Below are 20,982 nucleotides of genomic sequence, written 5' to 3' on the forward strand. Positions count from 1 at the left end.
ATCAATCTCAACAACTACCTGAATCACACCATGGCCAGCCTGTCTGCGAGCGTGCTGGTGTTGGCCTGTGAAACGTCTAGGTTAGTTAGGCCCATTTGTATCATTCCGCCAACCCGGGGTTAACCGGTTAAACCTGGAGTTACCATGGTTATTTACCAGTACAATTTGACACTAGGTTAATGGTGAAAAAATTACTTATCCTTCCATAGAAAATGAACCAGCCAAAATGTATGAAACACCCTTTTCTTTTTCGCCATTTCGGTGTTGTCCCCATAGTAAAAGTTGTTCAGTATAATACCAAACCTGCCTGGCAACGGGAATGCAGTTATATTTTAGCCACCATGTATATCATTTTAATAACGTTAAAAAAACGTCTATAAAAATTATATAATGCATACCTAAGTTGAATTAGTTGTTATTTTCCTTAAGAATACATAAAATGGGAAACACTATGCATTCATCTCAAGGTTAATAATTATGAATGATTTGCGAAGATGAGGGTGAATTTTCCTTGCTAATGGGTATTTCTATAACTAATTGTGACAAATCAGATTTATGCAAATAATCTTTTAATGGTGCAATAAAAACTTTTTTTTGTACTCGTCGACTATAATTCTTGAATTAAGATTTCTTATACCAAACTTCAATTGGGTATTTTTAATGTATGGGCTCCCAACTCAACTATAATATTCATATCGATTCTGTTTAGTCAACTATAATGAAACTGACCAATCACAGCTTGCCGCGATCAAGAGGCCGCCGAAAGACGCTGGATGCGGGTCACTTCCAACCGGTACGAATGGAGGTCCAAGGGGGAGGCCTATGTTCAGCAGTGGACGTCTTATGGCTGAGATGATGATGATGATGATGATGAAACAAAATCTACCCTCAAATGGCTTCTTAAGTAAGCCAGTTGAGGTTGGATGAAAACATTACACGATCAAATAACGTAGGTTAAAGTCAGGTCGTTTGGTGACATATCTAGGCGGTTTTGCATTTGGTTGGTTAGCCAATAAATCTTATAACTACCCGAAAATGTAAAAATTGTTTGTTTACTTTTATTTAAATACCTAAAGATACAGACTACAAGTGCTGGTATTAAAAAAAAGGTGGTACCAGAGTTAGGCTTGCAACTTTAAAAAAGATGATTATACAATCAAATCCTTTATTATGTATGACCTTTCCGGAACATCGAATTGTGTGTAATGCCAACTCCTATGTTGAATAAGACATGCACAAGATTTTAATGGTGATTATTATAGATAGACTACGCAATAGCTAATCTATTAAAAAAATATCTATATCTTACAGCAAACTAGTATGCATATCGCTGGTCGGCAGCAGCAAGGAGTGGAGCGTTTCCATGCCCGATACCGAGGAGATCCTGTGCGTCACGGCGGGCAGCGACGTCGTCGCGTGTGCGACTAACGCAAGGTTGCTGCGGCTGTTCACGCCAATGGGCACGCAGAGACAGGTCTGGTAAGTATTTTTTTTTAATACGTCATAAATCGTAAACCGCAATTTTATTATGTTACTTGCTGCTACGGAACCCTTCATGGGTGAGTCCGACTCGCACTTGGCCGCTTTTTAACGCGTGTTGAAAAAGCTCCCGTGCGAATGGGGGCTTACGTAATTTTAGAGATCTAAGCATACATACAGACAGGCAGCGGGAAGCGACTTTGTTTTATACTATGTAGTGATGAACAATTTGTTACTAATCATAATTATTATTAACAAATCATTTTGTTTTAGATGATGCTTCGACTTCAAGGGTAAAAACGAATAAAACCACAGATTGTATACGAGGAACACCGCCAAAATATGGCTACAGCAACATAGAAATGACTCCACGAAAAAAAAAACTTGTAAAAAAGTTGCAGCGAACACAGTGTTTGTTATCATCACTCTCAAAAACGTCCGTCGATTTGGACAAATTAGATTCCGATTTTCTGAAAAATGTTGTATCAGACTCTCTGAAAAATCAAGCCCGGAAACCTAGAGGCAAGCGATGGAATTTAATTAACAAAATTTCTGCTGTACTTTCATAAAGTATCTTCTGTAATGCTAGATCCAAAACAAAAACATAAAATGAAAGTGAAATATGCCGCTCAAACTCTAAGTAATACTTTCGCAGCTATTCTAAAGATGATTGCAGAAAAATATGAAGACACAGAGTACGGAAAAGAAGTGGCACAAACATCCGAGGTAGTACGGGACCTTAATAATTTATTTGATTCTACTAATGGCCCATCAAACCCAAAAGATGTAATAAAGGGACGAAGACAAAATGTGTCTCGTAAAACCAATCACATAGAAATCTGGAATAGTTTTTTGAAAAAGCTGAAGTCAATGGAGTTCATGAAATCAGATAGCAGGTTAAGATTAAAAAGAGTCAGATGCGTGGAAGGTTATATTGTAACCATAAATTCGCTTAAAGATATCTGGTGTTATTGTAAGGATCAAGGATTTAACTATTTGAATTTACGCTCACTGAATCAAGACGCTCTTGAAAACCTATTCGGACTTATACGACAGAATAGCCCTACAAATCGAAATCCTACCTGCACACATTTTGTAAGTGCATTGAAATCAATTCATATTTCTGGAATGAATGCACCACATAACCGAGGATCTAATTGCGAAGAAGATTTGAACAAGTTATTGCTTGTCAATCCATTATGCCAACATGATGTTGATGGTGATGAGAAACTCACATCAATGACTACCAATGAAGAAGAAGAATATCCTGTTTTAATGATACCTGAAAATGAATTAGAGGAGCAAATTGAAACAGATTTAACAGACATAGAAAATCAACCTATTGTATATTTAAGCGGTTACATAGCTTATAGACTGTTGAAGAACGTAAGCTGTCAAATGTGTTCTAATTTGCTGAAACTGGAAGATGTTACAGATCACCCAATGTATAAATTTATAAGCTTGCGGGAGTGGTGGCAAGAAAAGAAATCATTAACGTACCCATCTATCCAGCTGTGTCGTACAATTGAGGAAGCGAAAAACTATTTTGAAAAAAATAGTCATTTATTATATGAAGAAAATGTCGGGCAAATGTTTTGCACACTCTTTGCGGCAAACATTAACATAACCTGGTGGACATGTAAGGAACATGAGGATTTCATGAAAAAACAATTATTTTGGCTTGTGACCAAAATCTTAATTAGAAGACAGTGCCAAATATTAAATTCGGATATTATTAAAACAGAAGAAATTTCTGCGAACGCTGCAAAGATAGCTCAACTAAGAAGCGCTGCAAAATAATATATGTAATAACGAGTATGCAATATCAATTCCACGCGGACGAAGTCGCGGGCAACACCGCGACTTCGTCCGCGTGGAATCTTATCTTCAACATTTTACATCTTTAGTACCTATAATTTTCATATCCAAGCAATGTTGACATTTTTTAGCAAGTTGTATGAAGTTTTAAGTCAAGTGGATTTTGATGTTGGTTGCTGAAATTACTTTTCTTGTATTCTCATAATAGGTACCTATGCCCTTATACAAAGATTCAAGTTCCGCATTCCGCACTCACTAAATATCTGATCTCCATACAAACTTTCAACCCCTTTTTCACCACCTTAGGGGATGAGTTTTCATAAATGCTGAAATGAGTTTTCTTGTATTTTAATTTAAAACGTTTTTACAAAGTTTCAAGTTCCTTGCTTAAAATAAAATTTGCACCCGCAGACAAACTTCCATCCCCTTTTTAACCTCCTTAGGGGTTGAAATTCCAAAAACGTTGCAATCACTTTTTTTTGCAATCGGCTATTATGCCTTTCTAAGAAGTTTCAAAACCATTTGTAATGGATTCAAACTTTCAACCCCTTTTTAACCCTGTTAGGGGATGAATTTTACAAAACGCTGAAATTACTTTTCCTGTCTTCTAATAATATCCCTAAATACAAAGATTCAAGTCCAACACTCGAAAAAATGTTTGATATCCATACAAACTTTCAACCCCTTTTTCATCACTTTAGAGGTTGAATTTTCAAAAACGCTGAAATTAGTTTTCTTGTATTTAAATAATATATCTTTTAACGAAGTTTCAAATTCGTAGCTCAAAAGAAAACTTTAACCCCATACAAATTTTACGTTCATAACATAAGCGTATTGTAATAATAAACTATCTGTATCATATCTTTAATATGTTAAATAAAATTATTTTTATATTTTGCTTTTATTTTATTAATCCTAGTGATACTCAAAATTTACTGTTACTATAGTACAGTACAGCAGCATGTACAGTCGCCATCAGATATATCGAAGCGGCCAAAGTACTCACAAATATCTGAACACGCCTCTATTGTCATGGCGCTAGGTGCGTGTTCAGATATTTTTGAGCACCTCGGCCGCTCCGATATATCTGATGGCGACTGTATCGCACATTTATCGATATCGATAAAGAGTAGGTACGCCAGTAGTGGCAAGCCCTAGTGTTGTTTTTTTTTGTGTTGGCAATATTGACATGTATTTGGTGTGTTGGCACAATGTACGTTCATAATTCGGTTTAAGGCTTGTTCGAAAGTGCCGACTCTTAAAACGTAGTGATTATATGCTCAGTGTTTCTTTCATTGAACACATGACGCTGTAAAGGTTGTGTTTATATTAATTTTCCCCGTATTCCAGTTCAAAATGGGGAAACTAGACGTAGCAATTTTACGTTATTTGACGGGGGAGGACTTCCGCGTGTTGACCGCTGTATGTGTTGAGCTTAAAGTGAAATTCAGTGATTTGTCCACATTATCCCTAACCTAACTTTACGTGTCGTTTTTAGGTGGAAATGGGCATGAAGAACCACGAGCTGGTGCCAGGTTCGCTCGTGGCGTCTATTGCGAATCTCCGTCACGGTGGAGTCCATAAACTAATGAAGGAGTTGTGTAAACATAGGCTGCTGACGTATGAACGAGGAAAACACTGTAAGTTACAGAGCTCAGTCTGGAACTAAGCACTACTCCTTATAAAACAAAGTCCCCCGCCGTGTCTGTCTGTTTGTGTGTTTGTATGTTCGCGATAAACTGAAAAAGTACAGAACGGATTTTTATGCCGTTTTCCCCTATTAATAGAGTAATTCTTGAGGAAGGTTTAGGCACAAAATAAATAATAGTTCTAGATACAGAAGACTCACTCTCTAACAAAACGCGTCTGTCACGATCAGCACAGATATGGCCGCTAGGTGGCGACAGCGCCACGCGCGGCTTATGGCAAACCCCAAAATTGGGGTTGAACGTATGGACTTTTAGCTACCTGTAGTAAAGCGACGAAATCGCAGAGTGAGCCACACCTGGTTTAGGCCATAATTCTAAGTTGAGAGGGGTGACCAAGTGATTAAGCTGTTAAGTTACTGATTTAAAGAAAATCCTTGACAGATGATGGTTACCGTCTCACCAATGCTGGCTATGACTACCTCGCGCTCAAGGCACTAACCAACAGGAAGGTGATTGCATCATTCGGCAACCAGATCGGTGTGGGCAAAGAGTCCAACATTTACACGGTTGCTGATGAAGATCATAACCCACTATGCCTGAAGTTGCATCGGTAAGTTCAGAATTTTGTTAGAAAGTTATTTCATATAAAATTATCTTGGCGTCTATTTTTCCAATCATAACAATAATAAGACGTTGCTAAGAAACTATACAATAAAATTAAACAAAAAGTCATTGCTAGATTAACTGCTTAGTATTTAATGTGTATGTCTATCTATGTTGTATCATGGGTTATCAGCTCTGCTACTTTCTGGACATACATTGTCTATTTAAGATGAAGCATTTATAAAACATGATGTATTGTTAATATGCTGATGCTGAGGCACCCCAGAGGTGCAAAGGGCTTTCATAAGCTCGCAGCATGCCTTCCCAGCCTCAGAAACACAGTACCATCATCCACACTGTTAACTGTACTTCGGTGGACCTTATGCCTTTTGTAATAAGGTCCGTCGACAATAGGAGTGTTGCTGTGTGTACTATCATGCTCTAGCTAGTAGTGTATTTAATGTATTTATCTTGTAAAATCCTGCAGGCTGGGACGCACATGTTTCCGCAACGTTAAAGACAAGCGAGACTACCACGCGCATCGTCACCGCGCCTCCTGGCTCTATCTGTCGCGCATCTCTGCCACCAAGGTAAGTTTTGCTGCAACTTCGCTAAAAATTAAATCTCTTGCAGTTCGTAAATGTATATGGCCAAGTTTAGAGATTCAATGTAGTAAAGTTAATGTAGTAAATCTTACACAATTTTATCAAGACTAGACTGGGAGGATCCACCTACCAAACATTCCTTTTGCAAAACATCCTTTCTCTAAAATGGCCTATATAAAAAAAAGGTTATGGTTCTTGTCTTAATTTTATTGCTAAGAAATTGCAAAAGGAACTTTCAAAGATTGATGCTTTACGAAAATATACAACCGTCAAAAGCATGTCAAAAGTAAGCATGTGTTGGAAATAAAATTAAGGAATAACATAATAGGAATTAGGAATTTAGGAACTAAGGAATTTTAAAATGATATTTGCATTAATAGGAGTTCGCATACATGAAGGCCCTGCATGAACGCGGGTTCCCCGTGCCCCGTCCCGTGGACTTTAACCGACACTGCGTGGTCATGGACCTCGTGCGAGGAGGGCCTCTGTAAGTATAAACAGAAACAATCCTTACTGTACATCGGTGGACCTTATTACAAGAGGTATAAGGTCCACCAATGTACAGTTAACAGTGTGGGCGATGGTATCTATGATTTTTAGGAAATTATTATTATCTTCCGGCATTTTGTCACGACTCATGGGAGCCTGAGGTCCGCTTGGCAACTAATCCCAAGAATTGGCGTAGGCACTATTTTTTCACTATTTCTTAACATTGGTTTAGAATATCATACTTTTTCGCGGCGCCGAACTCATTTTTGAGACTAGGGGCTATTTTGCGTTAACTCGGTGACTTTCTAAGCTAAAAGTAAAGTGACAAGCTGAAAATGTTGAAAACGTAACATGTTTTAATATTTTTAAGATACGATCATTATTGATCATACAATCGCTCGACTTATTGGTGTGCGCAAGATGCACTGCGAGTCGTCTCAATAGGGATAATTACGCGAAACTCTGCGTAGGTGGCGCCACTACCACAATCCATCACAATCTGGGGGTCTACCGCGAAACAAGAAAATCGAAATTTCTTTATCTAAACTCTTTATCACTCTAGCACAGCGGTCGGCAACCTTTTAGCAGCCAGGGCCACATAGTAGTTAACGAAGATGACGCGGGCCGCACTTTGGTGATATTTGTGACTTTAGCAGACATTTTGTCGTTCGTCAGTGTTACTTAGAAAATAGCCAGGGAGGCTCGCGGGCCGCAAGCGAGAGGTTGGCGGGCCGCATGCGGCCCGCGGGCCGCTGGTTGCTGACCGCTGCTCTAGCATATTCGAGCGATAAAGTGGCAGATAACTAAATTTCGATTTTCGCGTTTCCCGGTAGGCCCTTGTTAACAAACCGCCTTGATGCATCAATGTCATATTCTATTGTCTGTGAAAACTTGTCAAAAAACAGTTTAAGGCACAGTATGTACAAGTTACTCTATGGTTTACTAGAGGCGCTAGTGCTGCACTCTGGCGGCAGAACATTGCAGTAATATCATCCTATACCGGGTCCACACCCGATTGGCGGGGTGGACATGCCTGTAACACGAGCAAATAATTAAAACATAGATTGTACTCCTCAAACGTTGACACTTTTGTTCAACAACTTTTAAAAATTATGAAGTGTTAAGACTCGCTATTTTTCATACAAAATAAATATTATCTTCAATGGACGCCATCGCCACGCCATATCACTGTGATTGACGTTGCTTGTCACGCCTTAAACATAACAAAATTCGCAATACATTGCGTCTTAGAATAAACTTTAAAGTGTATTAAAAATCGAACCACAAGTTATATTTAAAAGTCGCTGAACAAATGTTGGTCAGTATATGGAGTACAGCCTACAGTTTAATTTTTTACTCATATTACAGGCCACACCCATATAACAAATTAATATGACATTTCGACGACTTTAAAGGGCTGTCAGCATTAGGTCAATGATTTTGATGATTGCAGCACCCAAGTCCGCTCGGTCCCGGACGTGCCGGCGCTGTACGACGAGCTGATGTCGCTGGTGGTGCAGCTGGGCAACTGCGGCGTCATCCACGGGGACTTCAACGAGTTCAACATCATGATCGACGAGGAGGGGAAGCCGATCATCATTGACTTCCCGCAAATGGTGTCCACGGAGCACCCTAATGCTGAACTGTAAGTCGACATCAACCCCTTCCCTCCCTCTTAGTTTCATCCTGACAAGCTAGGAGTCATAATGCTGAATTTCGCATAACTGAAGTACACCACCATGTGAGTTCAACAAGGAAACTCATGAGCCGAACCCACAATTGATCTGAACTCGGACAGAGCATTCTAATGCAGAACTGTGAGTGAACCTCTCCTTATATTAGTGTTTTTCTTGTTTCAACCTAAAGACGCGCTTTTGGCACCGAACTGTTACATTACCAGGAGGGCATAATTTCTACTGCACCACATAAAAACCTCCGTAAGGGAATTCTAAAACCGGTTTGTACTTGGTATTTATTGACATTGGAATATAGTCTGTATTCGTATGACTCTACGAGCTGATGTCGCTGGTGGTGCGGCTGGGCAACTGCGGCGTCATCCACGGGGACTTCAACGAGTTCAACATCATGATCGACGAGGAGGGGAAGCCGGTCATCATTGACTTCCCGCAAATGGTGTCTACGGAGCACCCTAATGCTGAACTGTGAGTCAACACAACCCCTCCCCCCCCTCTTAGTTTCATCCTGACAAGCTAGGAGTCATAATGCTGAATTTCGCATAACTGAAGTATACCACCATGTGAGTTCAACAAGGAAACTCATGAGCCGAACCCACAATTGATCTGAACTCGGACAGAGCATTCTAATGCAGAACTGTGAGTGAACCTCTCCTTATATTAGTGTTTTTCTTGTTTCAACCTAAAGACGCGCTTTTGGCACCGAACTGTTACATTACCAGGAGGGCATAATTTCTACTGCACCACATAAAAACCTCCGTAAGGGAATTCTAAAACCGGTTTGTACTTGGTATTTATTGACATTGGAATATAGTCTGTATTCGTATGACTCTACGAGCTGATGTCGCTGGTGGTGCGGCTGGGCAACTGCGGCGTCATCCACGGGGACTTCAACGAGTTCAACATCATGATCGACGAGGAGGGGAAGCCGATCATCATTGACTTCCCGCAAATGGTGTCCACGGAGCACCCTAATGCTGAACTGTAAGTCGACATCAACCCCTTCCCTCCCTCTTAGTTTCATCCTGACAAGCTAGGAGTCATAATGCTGAATTTCGCATAACTGAAGTACACCACCATGTGAGTTCAACAAGGAAACTCATGAGCCGAACCCACAATTGATCTGAACTCGGACAGAGCATTCTAATGCAGAACTGTGAGTGAACCTCTCCTTATATTAGTGTTTTTCTTGTTTCAACCTAAAGACGCGCTTTTGGCACCGAACTGTTACATTACCAGGAGGGCATAATTTCTACTGCACCACATAAAAACCTCCGTAAGGGAATTCTAAAACCGGTTTGTACTTGGTATTTATTGACATTGGAATATAGTCTGTATTCGTATGACTCTACGAGCTGATGTCGCTGGTGGTGCGGCTGGGCAACTGCGGCGTCATCCACGGGGACTTCAACGAGTTCAACATCATGATCGACGAGGAGGGGAAGCCGGTCATCATTGACTTCCCGCAAATGGTGTCTACGGAGCACCCTAATGCTGAACTGTGAGTCAACACAACCCCTCCCCCCCCTCTTAGTTTCATCCTGACAAGCTAGGAGTCATAATGCTGAATTTCGCATAACTGAAGTATACCACCATGTGAGTTCAACAAGGAAACTCATGAGCCGAACCCACAATTGATCTGAACTCGGACAGAGCATTCTAATGCAGAACTGTGAGTGAACCTCTCCTTATATTAGTGTTTTTCTTGTTTCAACCTAAAGACGCGCTTTTGGCACCGAACTGTTACATTACCAGGAGGGCATAATTTCTACTGCACCACATAAAAACCTCCGTAAGGGAATTCTAAAACCGGTTTGTACTTGGTATTTATTGACATTGGAATATAGTCTGTATTCGTATGACTCTACGAGCTGATGTCGCTGGTGGTGCGGCTGGGCAACTGCGGCGTCATCCACGGGGACTTCAACGAGTTCAACATCATGATCGACGAGGAGGGGAAGCCGGTCATCATTGACTTCCCGCAAATGGTGTCTACGGAGCACCCTAATGCTGAACTGTGAGTCAACACAACCCCTCCCCCCCCCTCTTAGTTTCATCCTGACAAGCTAGGAGTCATAATGCTGAATTTCGCATAACTGAAGTATACCACCATGTGAGTTCAACAAGGAAACTCATGAGCCGAACCCACAATTGATCTGAACTCGGACAGAGCATTCTAATGCAGAACTGTGAGTGAACCTCTCCTTATATTAGTGTTTTTCTTGTTTCAACCTAAAGACGCGCTTTTGGCACCGAACTGTTACATTACCAGGAGGGCATAATTTCTACTGCACCACATAAAAACCTCCGTAAGGGAATTCTAAAACCGGTTTGTACTTGGTATTTATTGACATTGGAATATAGTCTGTATTCGTATGACTCTACGAGCTGATGTCGCTGGTGGTGCGGCTGGGCAACTGCGGCGTCATCCACGGGGACTTCAACGAGTTCAACATCATGATCGACGAGGAGGGGAAGCCGGTCATCATTGACTTCCCGCAAATGGTGTCTACGGAACACCCTAATGCTGAACTGTAAGTCGACCCCTTCCTCCCTCTTAGTTTCATCCTGACAATCGATACATTGAATTGACAAAAATGATACATACTGACAGTTACTGACGTTATGAAGTCATATTACAATGCAGATACCAATTCAGTGTATCGATTTTAGGGAACACCTCAACACCTCATAGAAATAGAAAAATATTAACTTGTTTATTTTTGGAAGTATACTTCTGAGAGATTTGTGCACCTATAAAAAAATAATCAGGAGACTTAAATCTACATAATATGTACTAAAATTTTCGTGAGATTTGACTGAAACCACTTTTTTCCTATGTTTGCTGCGCGGTCCTTTGCTATATGGGGATTTTCGGGGGTGATAAATCGATCTAGCTAGGTCTTATCTCTGGGAAAACGCGCATTCTTGAGTATTTATATGTTTTCCGAGCAAAGCTCGGTATCCCAGATATTGGGGATTAAACAATGTATTCCTTTGTTCCCAGTTACTTCGACCGCGACGTCCGATGCGTGCGCGACTTCTTCAAAAAGCGCTTCGGCTACGAGAGCACCCTGTACCCGCGCTTCAGCGACCTAGAGCGAGAGGACGAGTTAGACAAGGAGGTCGCATGCTCGGGCTACAAGCGCGCCAGGGCTGTAGACGATGAGTTATTGGAGGTAAAAGATTTTTTTTAGGGTTTCGTCCCCAAAGAAGGGTAAAAACGGGACCCTATTACTAAGATTCCACTGTCCATCTGTCTGTCTGCCGCCAAGCTGTATCTTATGAACCGTGATAGACAGTTGAAATTTTCACATATGATGTATTTCTGTTGCCGCTATAACAACAAATACTAGAAAGTACGGAACCCTCGGTGGGCGAGTCCGACTCGCACTTGTCCAGTTTTTTTATTAAAAGGGTTACTGTTAAAATGCATCGTCATAAACAAGATTTCAACCCGCGATCTTCAGGAACGATAGTGTTTGGTTACTTCTGGGTTCGAGGCCAAAACAAGTATGCATTTAGATATAGTACATACTTATAAATCTTATGATTCATACTTTAAAATGTACCTAATCACGAGTATCGGTTTCAATTAACACAACCAATCGTTTGTCTTCACAGGAACTTGGTATCGGTCTTCAAGTGAGCGACGACGAGGATTCCGAAGCGGAAGACACACAGAACACAAAAGACTCGGATGGCACACAAGACACGGCTTACGACAACAAGAAATACGACGAAGAAGAGCTAGCCGCGCTTAGGAAACAGGTAAACGTTGAAAAATATCACTTTACGGTAGAAAAGTAGCGTGCGTGATATGTAGAGGGCAGCACTGTAGGCCCCAGTTTGTTAAGTGTTAATATCATAAAGTTTTCGATTTATACTTGATATACCAACTATTTTTCTAACCCGTGACAATCAACTTATCGGCTACGTAGCATTTTCATGCGTTTTAAATTGTCAAATTTAAAGCATTCGCATGGTTCGTTGTGATATTAATTAAATTTAATAACTAAGGTATGAATCACAATTAAATATGATATTAAATATCCCATTGCCTACAACTTTATCTATGGCTTTTTCGCTTCTTTAGCTATCAGTGGCGGCGCGTCCATAAAAGCCGATTCCCACCGGCTTGCCAGTTTTTGGACGTTTGAGTAGAGTTGTAAAGGAAATATGTAGGTAAACCAAATTAGCCCCGGCTTGCCTATGGATATGTTTGACGCCCCGCCACTGTAAGATATCCAAAGTGTTATAGATGAGGCTTACACATTACCAAAGAGAAATAAGTAGAGTGATCACTGATCACTCTATACATGGTTATCCTTACTTATTAATAAAAAAAATTATAACGCTATATATTTATTGTTACAGGTCGAAGACTCAATCCAAAACGACGAAACATCCATACAACGTCTCACCCACAAAACAGTATCCCTAGAACTCCAAGACGAGCCCCCACAGCTCATCGCAGTCACAGAACACAAGCTCACAGAAGACAAACTCACAGAACACAAGCTCACAGAAGACAAACTCACAGAACAGAAGCTCACGGAAGAAGACGATAAGCTCACAGAGCTGGATAGAAACTCGCAGAAGTACCGGTTGGCTATGGTTGAGAAGGCGTTGTCGGACGTGAGGTCCATGAGGTCGTATACGTCGGCTAGCACGATAGCGCCGGAGGTGGTGAAACAGCAGGTAAACTGATCATACTATCATTATCAGTTCCTTATACAGTGAAACATTGATAACTCGAACCAAGGCAGAATCCTGCTTATCACGAAATAAAAATGATATTCCCTTCTTTCGCTTTACCTACAAAACTTAATCACGTATAAACAAGACCAAATTGGGACAAACAGGACGAAGCAAATTGGTGACATAGGTTAATTAACGACTCCTAAATATTTGCAATTTGTATAGCCATTTTGTCTTAGCCAGGTAATAAAATAATAAATCTTATTTCTTTAACAGGTAAAGAAGAATCTAGAAAGCAGACAGAAGAGGACGGAGAGGAAAAAAGCAATAGCCAAGGGAGAGGCGAGTGCGGTCACGCGCCAGAGACGAGAGAACAGGGAGACGGTCAGAGAGAGCCACGGCATCTGGGGGTGGGCGGAGTGAGAACTTAATATATGTATATTGTAGACTTTGTAGTTTTATTACTAGATGTAAAGTAGAATATGCTAGAAATGAAGAGGCAAGAGCGGTCACGCGCCAGAGACGAGAGAACAGAGAGACGGTCAGAGAGAGCCATGGCATCTGGGGGTGAGCGGAGTGAGAACTTAATACGAGTATATATATATGTATATTGTAGACTTTGTAGTTTTATTACTAGATGTAAGGCAGAATATGTTAGAAATGAAGAGGCAAAAGCGGTCACGCGATTGCGACCAGAGAACGGAGAGAAACGGCTTCTGGGGTTGGGCAAACCGTGGTTAAAAGGCAAACCAAGGAAAATGAACTGTGTAAGAGATCATATGAAAAAGAAGCATGTGAATGATGAGAAAATGGGCGACAGAGAGGTAGGTATAGAAAAAAAACGACACGCTGCGCCGACTCCAGTAGCAAAGTAAATGGGACACAGGCAAGTGAATGGGACACAGACAAGTTAATGGGACAAAGGCAAGTAAATGGGACAAAGGCAAGTAAATGGGACAAAGGTAAGCGAATTGATGATTGGTTTAAACTAGTCGTCTTCCTCGGTGGGCGGGGGGTCGGTGGCGGCGGCCTCCAGGTCCAGCCAGTTGTGGTCGCGCAGGTACAGCAGACGCAGGTACGCCTCCACGCACAGTATCTGTAGAAGAGCACGTACTTTTAAGGAAAATGTACTTTTTAGGCTTCCGTACCCAAAGGGTAAAAACTATTACTAAGAGTCCGCTGTCCGTCTGTCAGTCAGTGTTGATGTATTGTTATTATTTTTGCTTGTATGTAAATTCAATGTTGACGTGTAAAAGTGCCCTTGTGGCCTATTTGCTGAATAAATGTTGAAGTTTGAAGTCACCAGACTACTGTATCTCATGAACCATGATAGCTAGACAGTTGAAATTTTCACAGTTGATGTATTTCTGTTGCCGCTCTAACAACAAATACTAAAAACAAAATATAATTAATCTTTAAGTGGGGCTCCCATATTTAATACAACAAACGTGTTTTGTGCCGTTTTTGCGCAATGATATGGAACCCTTCGTGCGCGAGTCCCACTCGCACTTGGCCGGTTTTTTTATATACCACGTCGGTGGCAAACTGGCACATGGCCCAGCTGATGGTAAGCGGCCACCGTAGGAGAGAAAGGTCCGATAGATGTGTCACGCTCGAACCTATGGTTATCGCTCCCGCCGTCGCAAGTCACTCGATGTCGTGGCCGAGCCGTTATGCACAAAACATCCTCCAGACTGAGCATAGTCGCGCTACCCCCTCTGCCACGCATACGGTAATTTTACTCCATGTTCGAGTCGAAAGTGTCTTTGTGTGACGTCCGTGAACTCGTTCGTCGTTTGAACGGACCAATCACGGCACGGGATCTCGCTCACCTCGTTCCGCGCACCCCCGCATTTTTGGCATCACCGGTTGCATGAAATATTGCTCTAAACTCGGTCTACTGTAGAGTGTCTAGAGGATTCCTAGTCTATGCGTTATACATAATGGGCTCACCTGCTCTGAGTCGCTATAGCCGTCTAGCCGCACCGTGTACCCGAACACACTGGTGGATATTTTAGCCTCCGTCACGGCCAGGTAGTTGTCCTCAGTGAAGAACGGGTAGTTGTCAATGCGGTACTGCCCAGGTTTTATTGGGCAACTCATTCTGAAAGTGATTTAAAAAAAAGGTAAATGTGATTGGTACAGGGGGATAGATACACGCTATGAACGATCGGTATAGTTTGTGTGTCGATTTGAAACTCTAGTGGCTAAGGCTCTGGCTAGTTATTATTACTTCAACTTATTCTCAAACTGGTAGTTTGGAGCTCCGGTAGTAAAATAATTTGCTGTAGGTATAGATTACTCTTTCTTTCTTTTCCTGCCTACTGGTGGAATCTCCGTGGACGAAAGAAAATGAGTCTTGTAACCGGTAGGTAGAGGTTGAAGTCGACTACACGAGCTAGTGTGCAACAACCGTGAGGGCCACCCCAAGCGTCTACGCAACGTTGGCGCAACTGCGACGCCATTTTCCAAAGCGCTGACTAGACCCCGACGCTCAAAAGACGCTAGTGTGGGTAAAGTGTCCCTGAGACTAGTAGGAAAGGCATAGATACTCGCTTGGGACTCAGGTAGTGGAAGAACATGCTGTAGAGATCGAAGCCGGGCAAACTCTCGCCGCTGCAGCCGCCGGAGACGACCGTGAAGGACCGGTAGTGGTCGCACGTGTCGGTGTTGCGTATGTCTGGGCACTTCTGCATCGTTGCCTAAAAGTCACTGTATTTCGTTACTGAGCGGCTACCGCAAAAACCGAAATTCGCAAAATTGCGGGGATCCTTCACTTTGACTCCAATGAAGGCGTAATTACAATTAGACAGAGAATTAGAGTGACAGAGAAAAATCCCCGCAATTTGCGAACTTCGATTTTCGCGGTTATAGCCCTGTTCAGGGTGCCTAGTCAACGTGCAAATCGTTAACGCTCTGTGATGTAGCATAGTCATCTTTCTCTATCACTCGTATATACTAGTGCGACGGAGACAGTTGCGTTTCGTTCGCTACGGAGCGTTATGTTGGCTACTCGGTCTGTTATATCTACAGTTCTACAGTATAGTAACATATTTTTATTTAAGGATCAGAAGGTACCTACTAATAGCAATAAAAGGTAAGTAGAACAGGTCAGAATTATTTTATTGAACGAAATGCGTCTACCACGTACTTCTAAACATTGATAACAGCATATGTTCCGATATAAGTTTTACGTAGACCAGACATGCTTAGAAATGGATCTACTTATAAGTTATTTTCTTTTTAAGGTACGAAAGCATAACACATCATTTTGGTATAGTTTTGCGATGATTTATATTGCTGGTGGCCCTTCGAACCGGATAAAATGCGGTGTCAATACGATCTGCAAACATCCATCTGATCGGAAATACCTAAGCCCTACTCCCCAGCTCGGTACCTGTTCCCTATCACCACTAATGGCTATGGACATTTCAATATGGTAAAAATGCATTAAACTTGAATAAAAGACATTAAACAGACCTTGATATCCCAGCCATCACTGAAATTCCCAGTAATATTCAGTTGTCCCGACAGTATGAAGTCGTAGAACCGGCGCATGATGCTCAGCTCGGACACTCTCACCGCCATCTTGGGCGAGTCGGCGCATGGGCCCACTCGGCTCAGGAATAAGTGAGTTGGAGCTACGATGGCGCGTGACGTCACCAGCGGAAAAATGCATAAGGGTAAGAGCTTTGTTAGTAATAAATACATATCTATGACAGTTTTGGTGGCTATTAGGGAAAAGCCGCAAGGTTCTTCTGGTGGTCACTAGGGAGACGAAGAAACAATGGCCGTCTCTGCTAGCGGTCACTGTGTTGATCTTGTAACAACGTAATTTTATTGCTATTGATTTGCAATGTTGTGTCGTTTTAATTTTATATTGGCAGTGTTTTCGACATTATTCGGGGTCAGTACACGAAACCTCCTATTTATTATTTTCCTGCGTCTAAAAAGTTACAAACATGTCTAAAAAGTTTATCTTCTAGACTATACTGTTTATTTTGTCCGGTTTTTAGGAACGTGGGTATTCAATGTGTTTTTATATCAAAGCGAATAGGTAAATATGGTGAAGGTAAAATGAACGCCAAAATTACGTAAACTTTGAGTGTGGCATTTGATACTAATGAATTTCTGATAACATTTTAATGACGGATGATCGTCGATCACATAATTTAGATTAGGATGATTATGTGATTTGGTTATGTACATTTAGGTAAACATACCTACCTTATCTTATTTACGTGAGAACATTGCGATAGTGCATTGGCTTGATAAAACTTATTTGCACAGTAGAACTTTTTTATCTTAGGTATATATTTTAGGTACACACTACAAACATACGTACACCTAACCAAAAAGGTTTGCTATTTGCTATCATTAGATATCATTAGCCCGATATTGATATACTGGAAAATGACATAATAACTGTAATAGTGACAGGTTAGGAATACAACTGGGCTACTTTATAGTCTTAATAACACTCATATACTTACCTACAATTGTTACGTACAGTCGACGTTTAGACTTTTGCACCTTACTCCTTTGTAATAAGGCGAAAAATGTAAACATATTGTATTCGACATTGACTGTACAGCCTTGGCCCATAACCTAAAAGATAAGAAACGATACAAATTACGAAATTACACATTGATAATCTTAATACATTTGCACGAAAAGAAATAAAAAAAAAATTCAATGTAACACCCGCCGCCAAAAGGGTCGTGTGATGTGACCCTTATTTTCATCGCTGTTTTGGGCGGAATCTCGTTGACTTCATAAACCTACCTACAGGCAAACTGTTACCAGATGATAAGCTTGTGGGTGTGAGTGACCATATACCTATTATCATTGTTGAGGTTAACAAACAATTAAATTGATATCTAACAAAAATATTATGTTAAGTTTATCAAATATCAATTATTTTTATAAATAGAAACAGTTCAAATTTCAATTATACTCTTACCCCCTTATTCATAAACGTTTACTAAAGTTGACAAGCCGATAATAATCGTTTGTCCCTTTCCGACGTAAATGTATGATGGACAGGGACAAACGATTATTATCGGCTTGTCAACATCAGTAAACGTTTATGAATAAGAGGGTTACTCAATATCTAAACTTGTATCGTCATAACTTTAGCCGATTGACTAATCGCCATTGCGTTCTTATCTCTGCCACTGTTGTATTAAGCTCCTGGGGGCCTAGCCAAAGTTGATAATGGTTGATAGAACACGCCAGTTGAAACTTATTAAACAACGTCACGTGATTTTTCGTAATTATAATCTGAGGGGCTACCGCGAAAACCGAAATTCGCAAATTGCGGGGATTTTTCTCTGTCACTCTAATTACCTACGCCATCATTGGAGTAAAAGAGGAAGATCCCCGCAATTCGCGAACTTCGATTTTCGCGGTTGTAGCCCTATCATCCCGATGTATTTCGTTGGGCAAAGTATTCTAACATTATGAAAACGAAATACGTATAGATATCTACTGGAAAATTACCGCTTCGCCACGCGTTATCATTTGAATAGCTTGCTTGACATTGAGTACCTAGTTCATTATGTCGACTAAACTAAAACAGTCATCTTCTTGTTGTAACATATCAGTTGGTAACACATAGACTTAAAAAGGATAATATTTTATTTCATCCTTTTTGAAGTCGGTTTTCTTTTTTTTGTAAAAAGTTTTTATTTTTCCATTTTTAGTTTTAACGCATTGTTAAGAGCGCAATTAACGCATGAATGAAAAACAACATCATGATTAACACTAAATTCGTGTAGTACTTACTTTAATAAATGTAATCAGGAATTTTCTCGAGTCCGTCTGGGAAATTATAATTCCTGTCACTACATTAAATCCATCCTCCGCCCCGCCACTGACCCAATCCCTCAACCCCCCGATCACTCTACCTCACAGCGCATCAACCCCTGATCCATGAACCCCTCGACCCTGAACCAGCAGCCCTTCAACCACCATTCCCCGACCCCTTAACTCCTAACCCTAACCAGCTTACCAAGAGTTTGACATTGATTTATTCGCTAGCGTGTGTGTAACTTACTTTTTTTGCATCTCGCTCGTACTGGCATATTAGTGCGAGCAAGTTAAGAAGCGTTAGCGTCGCTAACTTAGCGAATATGTCAATGTCAAACTCGTGGTAAGGCTACACTTGCATTACATCAAATTGGCGGTTTTCGGAAGCAAATGCTCGAGTTACTTTAGAAAACACCGAAATCACTTTACACGTGCCTTTAAAAACTGAGGAGTTCCCTCAATTCCTCATGGATTCCATCATCAGACCAGAACCAAAAATAATACAGAAACACCTTGGAGGTAACTACTTCAAAACAAAAAAAGAATTACTCAAATCGGATCACAGGTGCCGGAGTAATCGCTGAACATCCTACACTTAAAAAATCATCATCATTATCATCAAAACAATCATCATCATCAGGTCTACTTCATCAAAGTGGTGGTTTTCGGGAGAAAATACTCGAATTGCTGTAGAAAACACCCAAATCACTATGTATGTGCCTTTAAAAATTGAGGAGTTCCCTCAATTCCTCGTGGATCCCATCATCAGAACAGAACCAAATTAAAATGGGACCAACTCGGAGGTAGCTTCTTTCAAACGAAAAAAGAATTACTCAAATCGGACTGCGGATGTCGGAGTATAATCGGTGAACGTACATAGAAAAAAAAAACATAGCCACAACCGATTACCAACCTCCTCCTTCTATGAAATGGAAGTCGGTTAAAAAATGCCTATGTCCTTACCGTACATACAAAATAGAACACGTCCATAACTCGTGAACAACTGGCATAGGTAACATACAGTAGAGTCATGTCGACGTGGTAGGCGCTTTTGCTTGGATTTCTGTATATTGTCAACGTGTTTACCACGGATTTAAAAATTGACATGCGAATGGATATTTAATTTAGATAAGCGTTTATTATCCTGTTTTCGCGTGGATTCAGCGCTTTATTAGATGTTCACGACTATTCTCGTTTTATTTACCGTTCTTACATAAAACGATTAAAAAATACTAATTAGGTATATAAAATTACACTAAAGAAATCTCGTTTAGGAAATTGTATTGTGACCCGTCGGGGCCGTGGGTAAGTACCTAAGTAAAAAATAAGAGGCATTAGGTATACATATTTTCCTAATATGATTTTTATTTCACTGAGAGACAAATCTGCTGAGTAGGTACAAAATTAATTATTTACACTATAATCGAATATCACAATTATGATTCGTAGAGTGTTTTATAGATAACGATATAAAATGAGCAAACGCTGGGCCATTACAATTCATCAGGAATACGTTACTGACGTTACTAATCTTTTAGTTTTATTGAAAAAACAACACTATATCCTGGGTGTAGAGTTAATTTTACAATAACATGCAGAATAGCGCCAGGCGCGTTTGCAAAAAATGTCCACATTGATAGAAAAACGTGTGTGGCAGCTGGCCGCTAGCGGCGTGGGCCAATTCACAAAAGGCATGTGAATAAAGGCTAATCATATGCCTTTTGCTGACAGTGTCTTGAACTTAATTAGGGGAAATCAAATACAATTCACGCCAAAATAAAAATAACTTAAAATAATAAATGTCGGCGGCACAACTGGCGCAAAGCTATGAGGCAAAGACCCGTTTGAATACACTCTGAATGGATGCCACTTTAGGTATTTTAGTAGTTAAATTGTACCATATGAAAAATCCACGACAAACATCATACTTAGTTATTATATCCTTTCCTTATCATGTTATCACTTAGACCAACCGCCGTCCGTCCGCAATGTCCATAATCCGCCGGCCGGCTTCGGAAACTGACCTTAACCTCCAATACATTGCGCTTCCCCTTCCAACTATTAATCCAATACTCACAATAGCCCTGTAATGTAACTCTAACTAGACTGTATCGTAGTATTATGTGATTACGG

The 20,982-nt window shown here is 40.7% G+C and overlaps 2 protein-coding genes across 2 annotated transcripts; one reads left to right on the top strand and one right to left on the bottom strand.

Annotated features, from left to right (window-relative positions):
• Positions 1-4,589: 4,589 nt before the first annotated feature.
• On the top strand, positions 4,590-13,484 carry LOC134669459 (uncharacterized). Its single transcript, XM_063527038.1, has 10 exons — positions 4,590-4,719; positions 4,796-4,937; positions 5,388-5,556; positions 6,037-6,139; positions 6,535-6,641; positions 8,097-8,288; positions 11,345-11,516; positions 11,962-12,108; positions 12,715-13,038; positions 13,315-13,484. The coding sequence occupies exons 1-10, from the start codon at positions 4,654-4,656 to the stop codon at positions 13,459-13,461; spliced, it is 1,569 nt and encodes a 522-aa protein (XP_063383108.1). The 5' UTR covers positions 4,590-4,653; the 3' UTR covers positions 13,462-13,484.
• A 542-nt stretch (positions 13,485-14,026) lies between these two features.
• On the bottom strand, positions 14,027-16,749 carry LOC134669327 (uncharacterized). The gene is made up of 4 exons (XM_063526837.1): positions 16,519-16,749; positions 15,595-15,740; positions 14,992-15,142; positions 14,027-14,134 (listed from the first exon to the last, which is right to left on the bottom strand). The coding sequence occupies exons 1-4, from the start codon at positions 16,747-16,749 to the stop codon at positions 14,027-14,029; spliced, it is 636 nt and encodes a 211-aa protein (XP_063382907.1).
• Positions 16,750-20,982: the final 4,233 nt, after the last annotated feature.

The sequence above is a fragment of the Cydia fagiglandana genome, chromosome 12 (assembly GCF_963556715.1).
Source record: "Cydia fagiglandana chromosome 12, ilCydFagi1.1, whole genome shotgun sequence".
Taxonomy (NCBI): Eukaryota; Metazoa; Arthropoda; class Insecta; order Lepidoptera; family Tortricidae; genus Cydia; species Cydia fagiglandana.